General features: G+C 36.6%; 2 protein-coding genes across 3 annotated transcripts in view; both read left to right on the forward strand.

Moving 5' to 3' along the window:
* LOC141402652 (elongation factor-like GTPase 1) overlaps nucleotides 1–17,482 on the forward strand; it is a 708,076-nt gene that overhangs the window by 471,223 nt on the left and 219,371 nt on the right. The window lies entirely within an intron of this gene.
* On the forward strand, nucleotides 9,370–16,409 carry LOC141402655 (uncharacterized). 2 transcript variants are annotated; one of them, XR_012412688.1, is made up of 2 exons: nucleotides 9,370–9,446; nucleotides 15,096–15,219. XR_012412688.1 is itself a non-coding variant. In XM_073984361.1 (2 exons), the coding sequence occupies exons 1-2, from the start codon at nucleotides 9,390–9,392 to the stop codon at nucleotides 16,378–16,380; spliced, it is 528 nt and encodes a 175-aa protein (XP_073840462.1). In that variant the 5' UTR covers nucleotides 9,374–9,389; the 3' UTR covers nucleotides 16,381–16,409. The 2 variants fall into 2 exon arrangements, 1 of the variants encoding a protein (XP_073840462.1); XM_073984361.1 differs by lacking the exon at nucleotides 15,096–15,219 and adding an exon at nucleotides 15,910–16,409 and having other exon boundaries at nucleotides 9,374–9,446.

Raw genomic sequence — 17,482 nt, forward strand, 5'->3', positions numbered from 1 at the left:
TTAAATATATATTTTTTTAATAAATAAAAATTAAGAGAAAATGTGAAAAACATCTGATTTGGGGTTTGGACGATGGAGCACTAAATGGTAGTATTCGACTGTGGAGCACTAAAAATCGTAGTGTTCCGACTGCTGGATCACTAAAAATTGTAGTGTTCCGACTGTCGGATATCTAAAAACAATAAAAATCGTGGTGTTCGGTTGTGGAGCACAAAAATCGGAGTGTTCCTACTGCGGGATCACTAAAAATCGTAGTGTGCCGACTGCCGGATAACTAAAAATCGTAGTGTACCACGTGCAATACAATAAGGTAATGTACCACACATGAGTTTATTATAATTCGTGAGGAAAATTTAATATTTTATGTTTTTTTAATAAATACAAATTAAGAAATAAAAATTAATAGGAAATGTGAAAAACATCTGACTGGTTTTTGGACAATGGAGCAGTAACAATTTTACTGTTCGACGTTTAGGTAATCATCTGTTTAGTATGATTTATGAGGAAAATTAAATATTTGATGGCTTTTGGGTCAAGTAAAAATTAATAAATACAAATTAAGATGAGCATGTTATATCCATGTACTTAAAGTTAGTTACAAAATTTGAGAACATTAGTAGAAAATATAACAAGATGTATTCGGTACAAATTTTTATAAAATACTATTTATTACATTTTTTGTTACATATAATCTAAAATATTACACGTTACTGAATATTATATTATATATTACACGTCAGTATATACGTATCAGAATAACAATACTTAGTGTCATAAAGATGTACATATTCGTATAAAATTTGTCTTCTTGATCTTCATGAATTACTTAATTTTTTTAATGTGAACAAAAGAAATAAGGAACGGAAAATATTGATAACAACACAATGTTTGCGGAAATTGTACCTGTAACTTTTTGTATCAAAAACAAAATTCCTCAGTGAATGCAGTTGAAGAAAGTATGTGGATTTTCCGAAGTAGACTTGTACGTTTGAAGACACTTATTATTTTGGGGAAATTGTACCTGTTGCCATTTGTACAAGAAACAATATTCATCAATTAATGATGATGATTTTTTTTCTAATTTTCTACTAAAGCTCTCAACGTTTGTAACTAATTTAAAACACGTACATTTTATTTATTATTTTTTATTTTTAATTTTTACTCGTCCCACAACCCATAAAATATTTAATTTTCCTCAGATTTTTAGTGATCCGGCAGTCGGAAGACTACAACACTACGATTTTTAGTGATCCGGCAGTCGGAACACTACGACTTTTAGTACTCCGCAGCCGAACACTACGATTTTTATTGTTCCATTGTTTCGATTTTTAGAGATCCGGCAGTCGGAACACTACAATTTTTAGTGATCCGGCAGTCGGAACACTACGATTTTTAGTGATCCGGCAGTCGGAACACTACGATTTTTAGTACTCCGCAGCCGAACACTACGATTTTTATTGTTCCATTGTTTCGATTTTTAGAGATCCGGCAGTCGGAACACTACAATTTTTAGTGATCCGGCAGTCGGAACACTACGATTTTTAGTGATCCGGCAGTCGGAACACTACGATTTTTAGTACTCCGCAGCCGAACACTACGATTTTTATTGTTCCACTGTTTCGATTTTTAGAGATCCGGCAGTCGGAACACTACAATTTTTAGTGATCCGGCAGTCGGAACACTACGATTTTTAGTGATCCGGCAGTCGGAACACTACGATTTTTAGTACTCCGCAGCCGAACACTACGATTTTTATTGTTCCATTGTTTCGATTTTTAGAGATCCGGCAGTCGGAACACTACAATTTTTAGTGATCCGGCAGTCGGAACACTACGATTTTTAGTGATCCGGCAGTCGGAACACTACGATTTTTAGTACTCCGCAGCCGAACACTACGATTTTTATTGTTCCATTGTTTCGATTTTTAGAGATCCGGCAGTCGGAACACTACAATTTTTAGTGATCCGGCAGTCGGAACACTACGATTTTTAGTGATCCGGCAGTCGGAACACTACGATTTTTAGTACTCCGCAGCCGAACACTACGATTTTTATTGTTCCATTGTTTCGATTTTTAGAGATCCGGCAGTCGGAACACTACAATTTTTAGTGATCCGGCAGTCGGAACACTACGATTTTTAGTGATCCGGCAGTCGGAACACTACGATTTTTAGTACTCCGCAGCCGAACACTACGATTTTTATTGTTCCATTGTTTCGATTTTTAGAGATCCGGCAGTCGGAACACTACAATTTTTAGTGATCCGGCAGTCGGAACACTACGATTTTTAGTGATCCGGCAGTCGGAACACTACGATTTTTAGTACTCCGCAGCCGAACTACGATTTTTATTGTTCCACTGTTTCGATTTTTAGAGATCCGGCAGTCGGAACACTACAATTTTTAGTGATCCGGCAGTCGGAACACTACGATTTTTAGTGATCCGGCAGTCGGAACACTACGATTTTTAGTACTCCGCAGCCGAACACTACGATTTTTATTGTTCCATTGTTTCGATTTTTAGAGATCCGGCAGTCGGAACACTACAATTTTTAGTGATCCGGCAGTCGGAACACTACGATTTTTAGTGATCCGGCAGTCGGAACACTACGATTTTTAGTACTCCGCAGCCGAACACTACGATTTTTATTGTTCCATTGTTTCGATTTTTAGAGATCCGGCAGTCGGAACACTACAATTTTTAGTGATCCGGCAGTCGGAACACTACGATTTTTAGTGATCCGGCAGTCGGAACACTACGATTTTTAGTACTCCGCAGCCGAACACTACGATTTTTATTGTTCCATTGTTTCGATTTTTAGAGATCCGGCAGTCGGAACACTAAAATTTTTAGTGATCCGGCAGTCGGAACACTACGATTTTTAGTGATCCGGCAGTCGGAACACTACGATTTTTAGTACTCCGCAGCCGAACACTACGATTTTTATTGTTCCATTGTTTCGATTTTTAGAGATCCGGCAGTCGGAACACTACAATTTTTAGTGATCCGGCAGTCGGAACACTACGATTTTTAGTACTCCGCAGCCGAACACTGCGATTTTTATTGTTCCATTGTTTCGATTTTTAGAGATCCGGCAGTCGGAACACTAAAATTTTTAGTGATCCGGCAGTCGGAACACTACGATTTTTAGTGATCCATTGTCCAAAAATCAAATCAGGCGTTTTTCACGTGTTCTATTAAAATTCATTTTTTATTTTTGTTTATTAAAAAAGTATAAAATATTTAATTTTCGTCACAAATCATGTATCCACAGTCAGAACACTACAATTTGTAGTGCGCCATTGTACATGGTAGAATAAGAAAAGGTAGCAGCAATACACAGCTGACGGAACTGGGTTGTAACGTTAGTGTCAAATTTCACATGACATTTTATACATTTATTTCTATTTCGATGTACATTAGGGACATATATTTTTTGGGGAAAAAATATATCATTCGGAAAAAACCATTTCCCAGAAAGACTTCTTCATATCAATGATATGTAACCTCCTCCAATTTCGAACGATAAGCCGCGCAGTAAATCCCCGCTTGTAGAGGCGATACAACGTTTGTTAATATGTGAGGTATTTTGTTAAAATTTAAAAAAATAAAGCCCTAATAAACATGTGCTTCTTTGATTTCTAAAACAAAACATTGCAACAGCTTCTCCTTTTTCTATGAATTTCCAGCGACCCCAAGCTTTTCTGCAAAAATTCTACTTTCTGCGAGAATTTATGCATTTAGTGGAATGATGTGGAAACATAAAAATTGAAATGTAACGAATTTTCATTCATGTTTTCCAAAATATTCAACCAAATGTGAAAAATTATTAGTTTTTTTAAATTCCAATAATATATAGACATTTCCATGCTTTGTTTACAAATACAACTGGCAGTAACGTTACAAACAAAAACAAATTCCTTTGTGATTGTTGTTCGAGTTGTATTTGTTGTAGTATTAACTTTACCTTATATTTGTTCTACCATGGCCATTGTACAAAAACCGAATCAATGTTTTCCATATTTTCTACTTAAGTTCCCAACGTTATTCATTAATATGTATACACACATGGATCTAAGAGGTGTATCTGAGTTTTTATGTCCTAATTTGTGCTTATCTCAAAAATTATAAATAATTAATTTTCCTCGCAAATCATAATAAACTTGTGTGTGGTACATTATCATTACGTTATTTTTTAGTGTTCCGACATGTGGTACACAACGATTTTTTAGTGCTCCGACTGCGGAACACTACGATTTTTAGTGTTCCGACTGCGGAGCACTACGATTTTTAGTGTTCCGACTGCGGAGCACTACGATTTTTAGTGCTCCGACTGCGGAGCACTACGATTTTTAGTGTTCCGACTGCGGTACCCAACGTTTTTAGTGTACCAAAATGTGGTACACTACGTTTATCGTTGTGCTCCGGAACAGTATCACTAAAATATTTTTTAGTGTTTGCGTTCCGGAACACTAACGCTAAAAATATTTTAGTGATACTGTTCTCGGAGCGGTACACTATGTTAGTGTACTGTTTATTTTCGAACTCTGTGGAAAATTCCATAAAAAGGGCTCAAATGACAATAAACTGTGGCGGCGGCCATTTATCTGACATCATATTCTCGATTTGATGTAAAAAAAAATTGAAAGACCAAATAAAAATAATCCACAAGAAGAATCAAAGTTTTTCATTTTTTTTTAAATTACAGCCAAAAACATCGGAAGTTTACTTTTGCGCCACGCTGTATACTAGTTTATGTTTCATTCGAACGCGATATTATTAAGAATAGCTTCAAAAGTCGGAACATTTAACCAATATTTTTTGTTGTGAGTACAACCTATATTTTATGTGCAAGTAAATATATTCAAAATATCGCGAAACTAATACGTATAGCCAAATATTATAGTGGATTTTGAAGGAGGAGGTAATAGCTTAATTTTCATTAAAAACTAGTGTTTTAGCGTTTTGTGGAATTCCAGTTAGCTTCATATTTTCTTAGTGTTTTTCTTTTTTCTTTTGTAATGCCAATTCGATTATGTACTTAAATTTGACCTAAGGTTTTATTCATGATGATGAAAGTAGGTCATGGGTTTAAGATTATTCTGTATTAAAATCAGCTGCCATCTAGTGCCAGAATATAAATGGTGGGTCGCTGACTAAAGCTGTCCTAGAATAGGATTTCTATAGATATATTAGCGTATAACTCTGTTATCTGACCACGCACATTAACATAATTGGCATCAGTGGCAAGATGAAGAAATCTTCTTCCAAATTTGTATTACGTTGGCGGTACGTGCCTTCCAGGAAGAACGCTATAATATTTATATTAAAAATTTTACCAATTTTCAGACAAAAATTTTTAATCCGCTAAATTGGTTCGATTTTATGTTGTTTTGGAGATTGTTTTGTTTCACCAAGCCTATTTTTGCAGCATAAGATAATCAGGACCGATGAAGATACCCCAGAACCAATCGTAAATGACAATGTTGAATGTCTACCACCTAGCCAAAGCGAGGTTACAACAGCCATTAATCGGCTGAAAAACAATAAGGCAGCAGGAGCTGATGGACTTCCCGCCGAATTGTTCAAGACCGGTGGCGAAATGCTGGTAAGGAGTATGCATCAGCTAATTTGCGAAATTTGGCAGGAAGAAAGCATACCCAAAGATTGGAACCTCAGCCTACTATGTCCCGTACATAAGAAAGGAGACAAAACGGTTTGTGCAAATTACCGAGGCATAAGTCTCCTTCCCATCGCATATAAAGTGTTGTCGAACATACTGTGTGAACGGTTAAAACCCATGGTCAATAAAATAATCGGGTCATACCAATGCGGTTTTAGACCTGGTAAGTCGACAATTGACCAAATCTTTACACTGCGCCAAATATTGGAGAAGACCCACGAAAGACAGATCGACACATACCACCTATTCGTCGACTATAAGGCAGCGTTCGACAGCCCAATTAGAGCGAAGGTGTTTCAAGCCATGTCTGAGTTTGGCATCCCTGCAAAACTAATTTGACAATGCAGGATGACATTGGCGGATACAAGATCAGCGGTTAAAATAGGAAAGAACCTCTCCGAGCCTTTCAACACAAAACGAGGTTTCAGACAAGGTGACAGTCTATCGTGTGACCTTTTTAATATCCTACTGGAAAAGGTCATACGAGATGCGAATATATATACGGCCAGAGACAAAAACAGCACGATATACAATAAAGATGTAATGTTGCTTGCATACGCAGATGACATAGACATAATAGGTAGATCAGCGCGAGCCGTAACAGCCACCTTTGCAAAAATTGAAAAAGAGTCTGCCAAAGTGGGTCTTACAGTCAACGGCGATAAGACGAAGTTTATGCTATCAACCGGCAAGTCGTCCAGTAGACTCGAACTAACTGTGGATGTTGATAATTATAAATTTGAGATAGTTAATGACTTTATCTACCTCGGCACCGCCATAAATAAAACCAACAATATAAGCCTTGAAATAAAGAGAAGAATAATATTGGCCAACAGATGCTACTTTGGTCTAAGTAAACAGTTTAAAAGTAAAACCACCTCTCGTCAAACAAAACTTACGCTCTACCAGACACTGATACTACCCGTACTTATGTATGGATCTGAATCATGGGTACTTGCGAAAGCAGATGAGGCAGAACTTGGTGTGTTTGAGAGAAAAATTCTTCGAAAGATTTATGGACCAATATGCGTTGACGGTGAATACCGACGTCGTATGAACCACGAGCTATACCAGCCGACCGACATCGATATAGTAAAACGTATCAAACTACAACGATTGCGTTGGCTTGGTCATGTCAGCAGGATGGATAAAGATGCCCCCGCCAAAAAGGCATTTGAATACGAGCCACTCGACGGTATACGCCCCAAGGGAAGGCCAAAACTCCGATGGAAGGACCAAGTTGAAGAAGATATCACAGAACATGGCATCCAAAATTGGAGAAGTAAAGTAAAAGATCGGTGCGTTTGGAAATCTATTCTTAGTTCGGCTTATGGAACAAGACGTTCTGTTTAATATAAAAGCCATCTAAGTAAGTAAGTAAGTAAGATAATCAGGACCTGTGTTCATGTCATTTTGTATTAACAGCATAAAACAATTCTTACCGTATATCCCTCCAGAGGGAAGAATGTTACGCTCGTGGTTTCTTAAAACACTCTTCGCAGCAGCACAAAGCTGTAACCGGCGCATTGGCTTGATTTTTAGACTCTAAATATTTTTGGCCAGTTTCTCCACACACGTGGATCCACTGAGTGTTGGTGTGAACTGTGTTTGAAATACGTGATGTAAAAGATATGATGCAAAGTACCCCTGAATCAACATGAGGTAAGCATTTTAAAGTTTCAGAAGGTTCTGAAGAATTGCTGAGAACTTTATTTGGAAGATTTTTGCAAAAGGTTACTTGGTTCAACACCAAATAGTTTAGCTGATACTGACCAGAATTTCAGCCATTATGTACAATTTTCCATATTTTTTTCGATTTTGATGCCCTAGATGGAGTTTTTATTATGTGGTCTGTTTAAAAGTTAAATTCTACTTGTACAGGGCTACAATATTGCCAAAGATAACACGGCCAAATACCTAATCGTTTCCGAGATAAAGACCCGTTAAAAGCAAAAAAATGTAGTTTTAGCCCGGTTTAGATCACACCATAAAATCCGAACTGGATCTGACAGGACAAAACCTACTAGGATTTGTGCAGTCTCAGGGCCTGTTTATGTATGTCGATAAGAAAATGAATGCGTAAGAAAAACTACCAAATTTGAGTGTGTTTTTCAAATTAGTTTTTTGTTTTGAAGCAAAATCAAAGGAAGTAATATTTCCAAAACTAAAGTTTGGGTGTGTTTCATGCGCACACATTTTCGTTTCGAAATACATAAACTGAGGGTCAGTATTTACTTTCAAAAAATGCATACTACAAGTTGTTTGCATTTCCAGTGCTGCAAAGTAGCCTTTAGGCTAGAAAGGGTATATACACTTTGATACGACCAAAAATGTGCCTCATCGAAATAAAGGTTTTAGACCCCAAGTATGTTTGGACGAAATTAGTTTCATACCATTTGGAGTCGATTTAGCAATGTCCGTCCGTCTGTCTGTCCGTCTGTCTGACTGACCATACTTCAAGAGATATTGGCCTAAAAGCTCCAAAAAACGCTGACGGCACCAACCAAAATGACAAATCCGCAAGATAATTCTCGCAGGGAGTTTCTGATTGGTGCAGACTTTGCACATCGTATTATTTCATCCAGTCATGTATCAGGTTGGAATATGGACTAAATCGGTCCACTCCTTCGGGTACTTCCCTAGAAAAAGGTTTAGTTTAAGATCTCCTCTCAACATCGTAGATTGTTGTAGCGGCCTCATTTACAATTTTTTTCTAGAGTAAGTCAATACTTCCTTCCTATGTGCCGGCATACTAAAATGGCTATTGTGCAAGATAACTCCAAAACTAATTTAATATTTCAAGTCCTTTATGAAGAAGTTTGGTTACTAAAAATGTTTGGTATATGTCAGTGATTTGGTATAGCCCCACATTACGGTAGCTACAGATTTTAAAGCAATTTCTTGATATATTTTACATATATTTTACATACGGCATAATTATTGTGTTTTGGTTTTTTGTTTGTGTTTTTTTTCTTTTGTTTTTTTATTGACTGATACTTTCTTACTTGTTTAAATTGATTTTGTCTCAATTATTTTCATTTTGCCACACTGTGTGAGTAGATAATTCTTATCACTTGAGTTGTACTTAGTTTTGGGTCAAATAGCAAGTGCACTCAAGCATAGAAAACAAAACATAATTCTTATTGAGAGACTTTAAAATCTTTAAACCATTAATTCATTAGATGTAGTTTCTAATGTCTCTTCTATAATATACATACATAAATAAAACAATAAACGTATATGTGCTCAGAATAAAGCAGGGTTGGAAATAATAAAAGCAGATGTGTTAAGTTGAGAGAATAACAAAACTTTCCAACAACTCCCTGATGATAGTCGGAATATCGGAAAAATAAATCAACATAAAACAACAAACTTTGTTTTTTTATTTTTGCCTTTGTGTTTGTTATTTCTATTGACCTATAGCCAAATTAACAGAAGAAAAAAATAAAAAAAATAATATTGTTTTTATATGTGAACGAATTTTTAGAAATCTATTTGTATTTTTTTATGAAGGAATCAAGGAATCATTTTGTTATGTCATTTTTGAAAGGCAGCATTATATTATTTCACAACTATTTTAGTATACCATTAATTTTGATTTTCCATCCCTGAATTAAACCAGCGGCTCAAATTTCTAGTCGATTTGAAAAAGTGTCTGTCCGGAAGTGAGTTTGTCTCAGTGTCTCGGAAGCATTAGACTTATTAACATGGAATTTTGTAACAAAAGCGGGTGGATTATTTTAATCTTTATTTCATTAAAAAATGTAAGTCTACCGGCAAAATAATATCGGCGGTAAGAAGAAACAAATTATTTATGCATTTGCTAATATTAATCAGAGAGTTTGCATTGGGACAGGTGATAGATACCCAGCTAACAATTTTTTCCGAATTCGGAACGAAACTCTGCACAAGTTTCCGATTCTGATGCCGAATTCGTTCCGAAATCGGAAAGTTTTGTAGAAAAAAAAAATCGGAAGGAACATTATAGTTTCTTTCCGAATTCTAAACGAATTCGTAAAAAAACTCGAATGAAAAGAAGGGAAATTTTAAGGGAATTTTCGATTTTCTGCACAATTTCGAAAAAAAAAAACTTTAAAAGAACATTCGATAATGGACAGAAAATAGGACGAATTTCGGATACTTTTGTACAATATCGAAACAAATTCTGATGTTTGAACTGGAAGTCGAAAAATTATCGGATGTTTGATCCGATATTCGGCAACAAATCGGAATATTTTCGAAAGTTTCATCCGAAAATCGGAACAAATTCTGTTGATTTATACGAAATTCGGAAAATCGTCGGATGTTTGATGCGAACTACTCAATAATTAGTTTCTTTATTCGTTGAACTTTATAAATTGTATTTTATAGTATTCATTATAAAACACAGCCTTTCCTAATAAGGTTGCCATATGCCATCACGCTGTTGTTCTTTACTTGGCGTATCTAAAGTAGAATTATCAATATTTATTATTATAAATAACTTTTTACAAAATGTGTATGCAAACTTCCCATTTTCATTTGCGAAATAACTAAAAAAAAACAAGCTACAGCATGCAAACAAAACAAAGAAATTCCCTTGCCGTTTATTGTAGACAATCAACTCTCAACCGAAGTTCAGGAATTTTGTTCGTGAGGAAAAGAAACGAATTAAAATTTCTTTTCAGATTATGTGCAGAGTACTCGGAAAAAAATCGAAATAAAATTTCCCTTCGGAGTATGTGCAGAGTACTCGGAAATTAATCGGAAAGAAAACGAATCAAAATTTCCCTCTAGAGATTGTGCAGAGCATTCGGAAAATAATCGGAAAAAAAGGTTACGAAATCTCGGAAAAAATCTGATATCAGAGCCATCGACAAAAATTGTTGGCTGGGTAGTTGCCAGTTGAATTGAAAAAACGTACTCGGACGCCATACACACATATATTGGTTACAATTTACAATGAAGGAAAATATATCTCCCATAAAATTTATTTAAATGAAGTAACAATTCTATATCGACACTTTTAAATTGGTTGGATTTTTCTATGTATTTGGGGAATTCTGAGGGAAATCGGACAATTTTGCGAACATTGATTTTTAAATAAATCGCCCTCAAACTTCACATTGTTAGGTTTATTTTAGGTTTTCGCAATTTTGATTGGAAACCGCAAGTCCTATCGAAATGGGACTAAAGAAAATTGTGTAACTGTGAAAATTCTCCAGAGGATTGACTCTTATGATTTGTTCCTAGGGTTTACCATTTTTGAGATATAGAAGTTCATGTCACATTTTTAGGTTTTTTTTTGTTAGTTTTTCCCTATTTTCTTGAAAACGGTAAGTCTTTTGAAATGGGACTAGAGAAAATGTTATAACTGTGAAAATTCTCTATAAGATTGGTTTTCGTAATTTGTTCTTAGGTTGAACCGTTTTTGAAATATATACATAAGTTTAAGTTGGGAAATTGCTGTCATAACCTAGTTTTATAAGGATTCTTGTTCTATGAAAATTTGAAATGAAAAATATTTGCCTATAACATTTTTCATTTGACATTTATTTCCTTTATAGATATTTTCATTTCAAATTTTCAGAGAACAAGAATTGAGCCCCAGTATGAAACATTTATTTTTACCAAACGAAACAAAATCTACGATAAAATTTTCTTTGATTTCTATTGAAAAATATAAAATTCTATAAAAAAATTAATTGAAAATTTTTCTTCAGAAATTGTTCTGTATTTTTATTTAAATATTTAGATAAATGATAAATAAATTCATCGTAGATCAGAATTTTTCTAAAGAAAAAAAAAAATTTTGATTCTTTTTCCTTTATACAATACAAAATTATAATAATCTATGATACATTTTTGTATAGAAAAAATATAATCTTCGATGAATTCTATTAAATAATATAACTTCCATTTATATTTATAGGAAAATATTACTTACTTAGCTGGCCCATTACAGAACATTTGTTCTATAGGCCGAACTAAGAAAAGATCTCCAATTCTCTCTATTTGTTGCTTCGCTTTCAGGAATACCGCGCCTTTTCATCTCATCATCCACTTGTTTGCGCCATCTATTCCTTGGCCTGCCAATTCTGCGTGCACCCCCAAGCGGTCCGTGTTTATACACCTTTTTAGCGGGGTCATCATCGCTCATTCTTATGATATGGCCTAGCCAACGCAATCGCTGCATCTCGATACGTTTAACAATATTGATGTCGTTGTACAGCAGATACAGCTCGTGGTTCATGCGACGTCGATATTCACCGTCAACGCAGATTGGTCCGTAGATCTTTCGAAGAATTTTTCTCTCAAACACACCAAGCACTGCCATGTCTGCTTGCGCAAGTACCCAGACTTCGGAGCCATACATCAGCACGGGTAGTATCAGTGTTTTGTAGAGCGTTATTTTTGTTTGACGAGATGTGGCTTTGTTTTTAAACTGCTTACTTAAACCAAAGTAGCATCTGTTGGCCAATACAATTCTTCTTTTTATTTCACAACTGATGTCGTTTGTTGTGTTTACGGAGGTGCCGAGGTAGACGAAGTCTTTTACTACCTCAATATTATAGGAACCAACTTCCACAGTCGGTCCGAGCTCAATGGACGCATTGCGCGTCGACACCATCAACTTGGTCTTTTCACCGTTTACCGCCAGACCCACTTTAGCAGATTCTCCTTCGACCTTCATAAAGGTATCAGTTACTTCTTTTACTGATCGGCCTATGATGTCTATATCATCAGCATAAGCAAGTAACATGTGACTATTGGTGTATATTGTGCCACTTCTTTTGACGTTTGCCTCTCGTATAACCTTTTCCAGCAGGATGTTAAAGAGATCACACGAAAGGCTGTCTCCTTGTCTGAAACCTCTTTTGGTACCAAACTCTTCGGAGAGGTTCTTTCCTATTTTAACTGAGGACCTCGTGTCAGTTAAAGTCATTTTGCAAAGCCGGATGAGCTTTGCGGGGATACCAAATTCAGACATGGCTTGGAATACCTTTGAACGCAGCGGGCTGTCGAAGGCTGCTTTATAATCGACAAAAAGGTGGTAGGTGTCGATCTGCATCTCTTGGGTCTTCTCCAGGATTTGCCGCAGGGTAAATATCTGGTCAATGGTGGACTTGCCAGGTCTAAAGCCGCATTGGTATGGTCCAATTATCTCGTTGACCATTGGCTTTAGTCGTTCGCACAATATCCCTGACACGATCTTGTAGGCAATAGGGAGTAGACTTATGCCCCTATAGTTAGAGCATACAGTCTTATCTCCCTTCTTGTGGACGGGGCACAGGATACTCAGGTTCCAATCGTCGTGTACTCGTTCTTCCTGCCAGATGGTGCTAACTATCTGATGAATACACCTTATCTGAGTGTCGCCTCCGGTTTTGAACAGCTCGGCTGGTAAGCCATCGGCTCCTGCTGCCTTATTATTCTTCAGCCGATTTATTGCTGTCTTTACCTCATCTTTCAATATTCAATACCATCTTCTGGGATTGGGACTGTGGTATCTTCGTCGTCTTCGCTGCTATTGGATACCAACAGTTTTGAAAAATGTTCTTTCCATATCCTGAGTACACTATCTGTATCAGTTACCAAATTACCTTGCTGGTCTCTACAGGAGGATGTGCCTGTACCAAAGCCGTCAGTTTGATGCTTGACTCTTTGGTAGAATTTTCGGACTTCATTCTGCCTCCTGTACATCTCGATTTTTTCACACTCCCGCTTTTCCATCTCTCTCTTTTTCCTGCGGAAAAGACGTTTCTCCTCTCTCCTTTTCTCCCTGTATCTCTCTCGTGCGCTACGCGTTGTTACGGATTGTAAAGTAGCCCTATATGCCGCATTTTTCTCTTCGGTGGCAGCACGACACTCCTGATCATACCATGGATTCCTTGGTGAAGGCCTATGGTATCCAAGTATGGATTTTGCGGCTGTTTGCATGGAGTGGGCAATGCTTTGCCATTGCGCTGATATGTTATCGGGATGAGGAGTGCTTTGATTAAGCAATTGGGCTAGTTGAGTGGAATATGCTGTGGCTATCTGTTGTGATTGCAGCTTACCGATGTCTAACTTTCGTGTTGTGTCTGTTCGTACTTTGTTTGCTATGTTTAAGCGGGTGCGTACCTTTGCTGCAACAAGGTAGTGGTCCGAATCAATGTTTGCGCCTCGGAACGATCGTACATCCAACACGCTCGATGAATGTCTTCCATCTATCACAACATGATCAATTTGATTTCTTGTTTTCTGATCTGGAAACAGCCAGGTGCCCTTATGAATATCGAGATGATTAAATCTGGTACTGCTAACTACCATGTTTTTTGCAGCTGCAAAGTCTATCAGCCTCATACCATTGTCAGATGTTTCACTGTGGAGGCTGAATTTCCCGACTGTTGGGCCAAAGATATTCTCCTTTCCAATTTTGGCATTAAAATCGCCTAGAATGATTTTAATGTCATGGGCATGGCAACGGTCATATGTTTCTTCTAAGCGCTCGTAAAATATATCTTTGGTCTGTTCGTCCTTTTCTTCAGTGGGAGCATGAGCGCAAATAAAGCTGATGTTGAAGAATTTAGCTTTTATTCGAATTGCAGCAAGTCTTTCATTCACTGGAGTGAAGCAGGATACCAGATGTTTTAATCTCCGACTAACTACAAATCCGCAACCAAACTCATGCTTTACGTCATGGCAGCTATAATACAGTGCGTCACCTTTAGGTGTTGTTTTGACGCCTTTCCCAATCCATAGTATTTCCTGTATGGCAGTAATATCGGCCTTGTACTTTTCAAGTACGTCTGCCAATGCGAAGACTGCACCTTCTCTATAGAGAGTGCGAACATTCCAGGAGCAGATTCGCAGATCATGGTCCTTAAAACGTTTGCGGGGTTCGTCAACTTTAGAGGGGGTTGTTTTTCTTTTCTTTCGTTTTTTCATAGTATGCTGTTTTTCTAGTGGAGGGTTACTAGCCCGACGCCCAAACCCAAGTTTTTAACGTTCTTATGGGAGAACGCGCAGCACATGTTAGCTCACTACCTTTAACGGGTGTTAAAGGCAGTTCCCCAGGTGACACCACGGGGAGGTCAGTGTCCACTTGAGATGAAAGAGGGACCAAGATAAATCCTGGGCTTTGCCATGTTAAAACCGGTCAGGACCGTTGCTTGGTATCATCCATCCCCTACGTCACCCTATAGGAAAATATGTCTTCTTTATTTCTATGGGTTTCAATAAATTTGTCTATAGGAAAATGTATGGCGCACAAAATTCTGTGAACTTTTCTGTGGAAAAATATATATACATATATCCTTTAGGAAATCTTATTTTGAAAAATCTAAGCAAAGTAAAGTAAAAAATTTAACAAATTTCCATTTTCGAATAAATATTAGACTGGAATTTCTTTTATAATCCTAAAAAATACTTAACTAAAAATCTATTTGCAGTTTTCAGTTTGTGGACCACTTTCTTCAACTAAATCCACCTCCTCCTCTAAAGTTTTCAATAATGTAAATGAAGTGGTAGAATATTATATCGACAATACAAAATTAACCTATGACTATCGTACGCCGTCAATAAACAAAGAAACTGAAAAGATTTCACATTATATCACCAACAAAATGTTGGAAGATAATGAAAAATATCAAAAGTTAGCTGAAATATTAAAACATTTTGTGACAACAATTAATAAATTCAACAACAAATGTGGCATTACCGATGTTCTGATGATACTGGCACCAAGGCTATTAGAAGAAATTACCAAGACGAATGATAATGAGCTGATAACAACAAGTGAAAGTCTTACGAATCTTTTGAAACTAAATGAAGTCCAGCGACAAATAGAAGCAGCCAAGAATATAGAGGAATTTCTGGATGGAAAAGATACATCAGTTGTTTTACAATTTCACTCGAAATATACAGCGTGGGACAGAGAAAATTGTTATGGTGTCTCAGTGTGGGATGCATAAATGTTGATATTAGATAGTATTGAAATTTGTTTAATAAAATACAAGTAATGAAAAAATTGTTTTTTAATGTTTTATCTCATTTTTCCATCTCCTTTGCTGGTCGCACATTTTACTGTTATCATTAGTTTGTATGTTTTCTTTTCATAATGAGAGCTTCGGTCAGTGGCATTCCCTCGACTTTGAAATAGAGTTTTTGGTATCAACGGCAAATTTTTAACAATCCGAACATATTCTCTTTTTAATGAAACAAAGAAGAACCAATATTAAATTTATATAACATCTATTTTTGAAGGTTATGCAAGCAGTTCCTATTCCATATGCCACGCGGTCATTTGTTGTGAACCGAACGAAAGCAGCGGATGTTGCCATCGAGATTCTCACTTTCTACAATTATATATTTGATTACCGGACACCATCTATAAATGAAGAAGTTGGCAAGCTGTTGAGTTATTTGAAAGAAATTAATACACCCACCAGCAATAGAAGCGATTTAAAGGGATATGAAAATCTCCAACAAACTCTAGTGGAATTAAAATCAACCATCAATCGCATGGATGGTAATTGTGGCATTTTTAATACTCTTCTACTGATGGGTCCCAAAGTTGTTCAAGACATTCAGGAATTGGCAGACGAAGAACTCGCGACTATATCGAAACCCTTAATCACACTTATTGATGTAAACAGTGATAAAGAGAGGATTAATAAGACTATAGAGGAGTTTATTGCGGAAAAGAAGAACATGTTAGAAGATTCCCAAATATAATTTTGAAATTGTTAACCAATGTCTCTTAACTTGCAAGCAAAATCAGATGTGAAATAAACAAATTAACAAAGCGTTAAGTTCGGCCGAACTTTTTAAACACTCCACCACGAGTTGTATTAAAGCAATTTGAAATAATTGGCTAAACATTGCTCTGTGTTATTATTTAGTCCAAAATGTGCCAAAGAATCCACGAATTGAAAAAATTGGGCGGTATCGTTACATTGATCTATTTCTGTGGAAACTATATCAAAACATGATCCTATAGCAACAAATTTCTGCGGAAAAGTTTAGTGATTCCAACGAAGACTAAATACGAAATTTACCTCGCCCCACAAAACTTCAATTTTTTCGCAAAATGATGGGCACCGATTTGGTCCACACTTTGCATCGTAATATTTCTACTAGACATAGATCAAGTACGAATATGGACTATATCGGCTCCCACTCCCTCGGGTACCACCCTTACAAACTTTGGGAAAGGGCAGTTTAAGACCTTCTCCCGAATCGTTTTGATTTTTTGCAATAGATTATTCTCGGCTCGCTTCTTAACACGGTACAATTTACAAGTCCGTACTTCCTGAGAAAATTACTTTCGAGTCCCCAACTTGGCATATCGTAATATTTCTGCGAATCTTGTAAAATTCTCTAAAATGGTAGCAACCGATTTGGTCCATATATTAGATCACGTAATATTTTGTTCAAACTTAGTTTAAGTTCGAAAATGGGTCATATCGGAGCAACATTCAACATTTTTTTGTTTAAGGTCCGTTGAGGACAGAAGCTACTCCCTGTGATCCTGTTTGAAGCGATAGTATGTCTTCGGTGGACAAGTCCATGCTTCCCGATAGAATGGTCCATAAGCTCTAAATTACACAGTGGTCAACTGAAATCTCTGGCGGCAGCGATATTTATCGAAAAGAATGATTCCCGAAATAAGATCTACTCCCAAAATGACCTTCATTCAGGTATCTATTCCGCGACACTTTTAAACTTTAATCCAAATCTATATTTTTGTCCGCAAGTTCATACGTCTAACCCCCCGTTTACACAAGCAATTGACAGTTCGAAAAATACTACCTCCAACATATTCACTGCCACACCA

Source organism: Musca autumnalis, unplaced genomic scaffold (assembly GCF_047663935.1).
Source record: "Musca autumnalis isolate F117 unplaced genomic scaffold, ASM4766393v1 scaffold_4, whole genome shotgun sequence".
Classification (NCBI taxonomy): Eukaryota; Metazoa; Arthropoda; class Insecta; order Diptera; family Muscidae; genus Musca; species Musca autumnalis.

Excerpts from the sequence above, each read along its gene's own strand:
- LOC141402655 (XM_073984361.1), top strand. The coding sequence starts at position 9,390 with ATGGAATTTTGTAACAAAAGCGGGTGGATTATTTTAATCTTTATTTCA. Across the intron at positions 9,447-15,909 it reads TCTTTATTTCATTAAAAAAT|GTTATGCAAGCAGTTCCTAT; the intron begins GTAAGTCTACCG and ends CTATTTTTGAAG.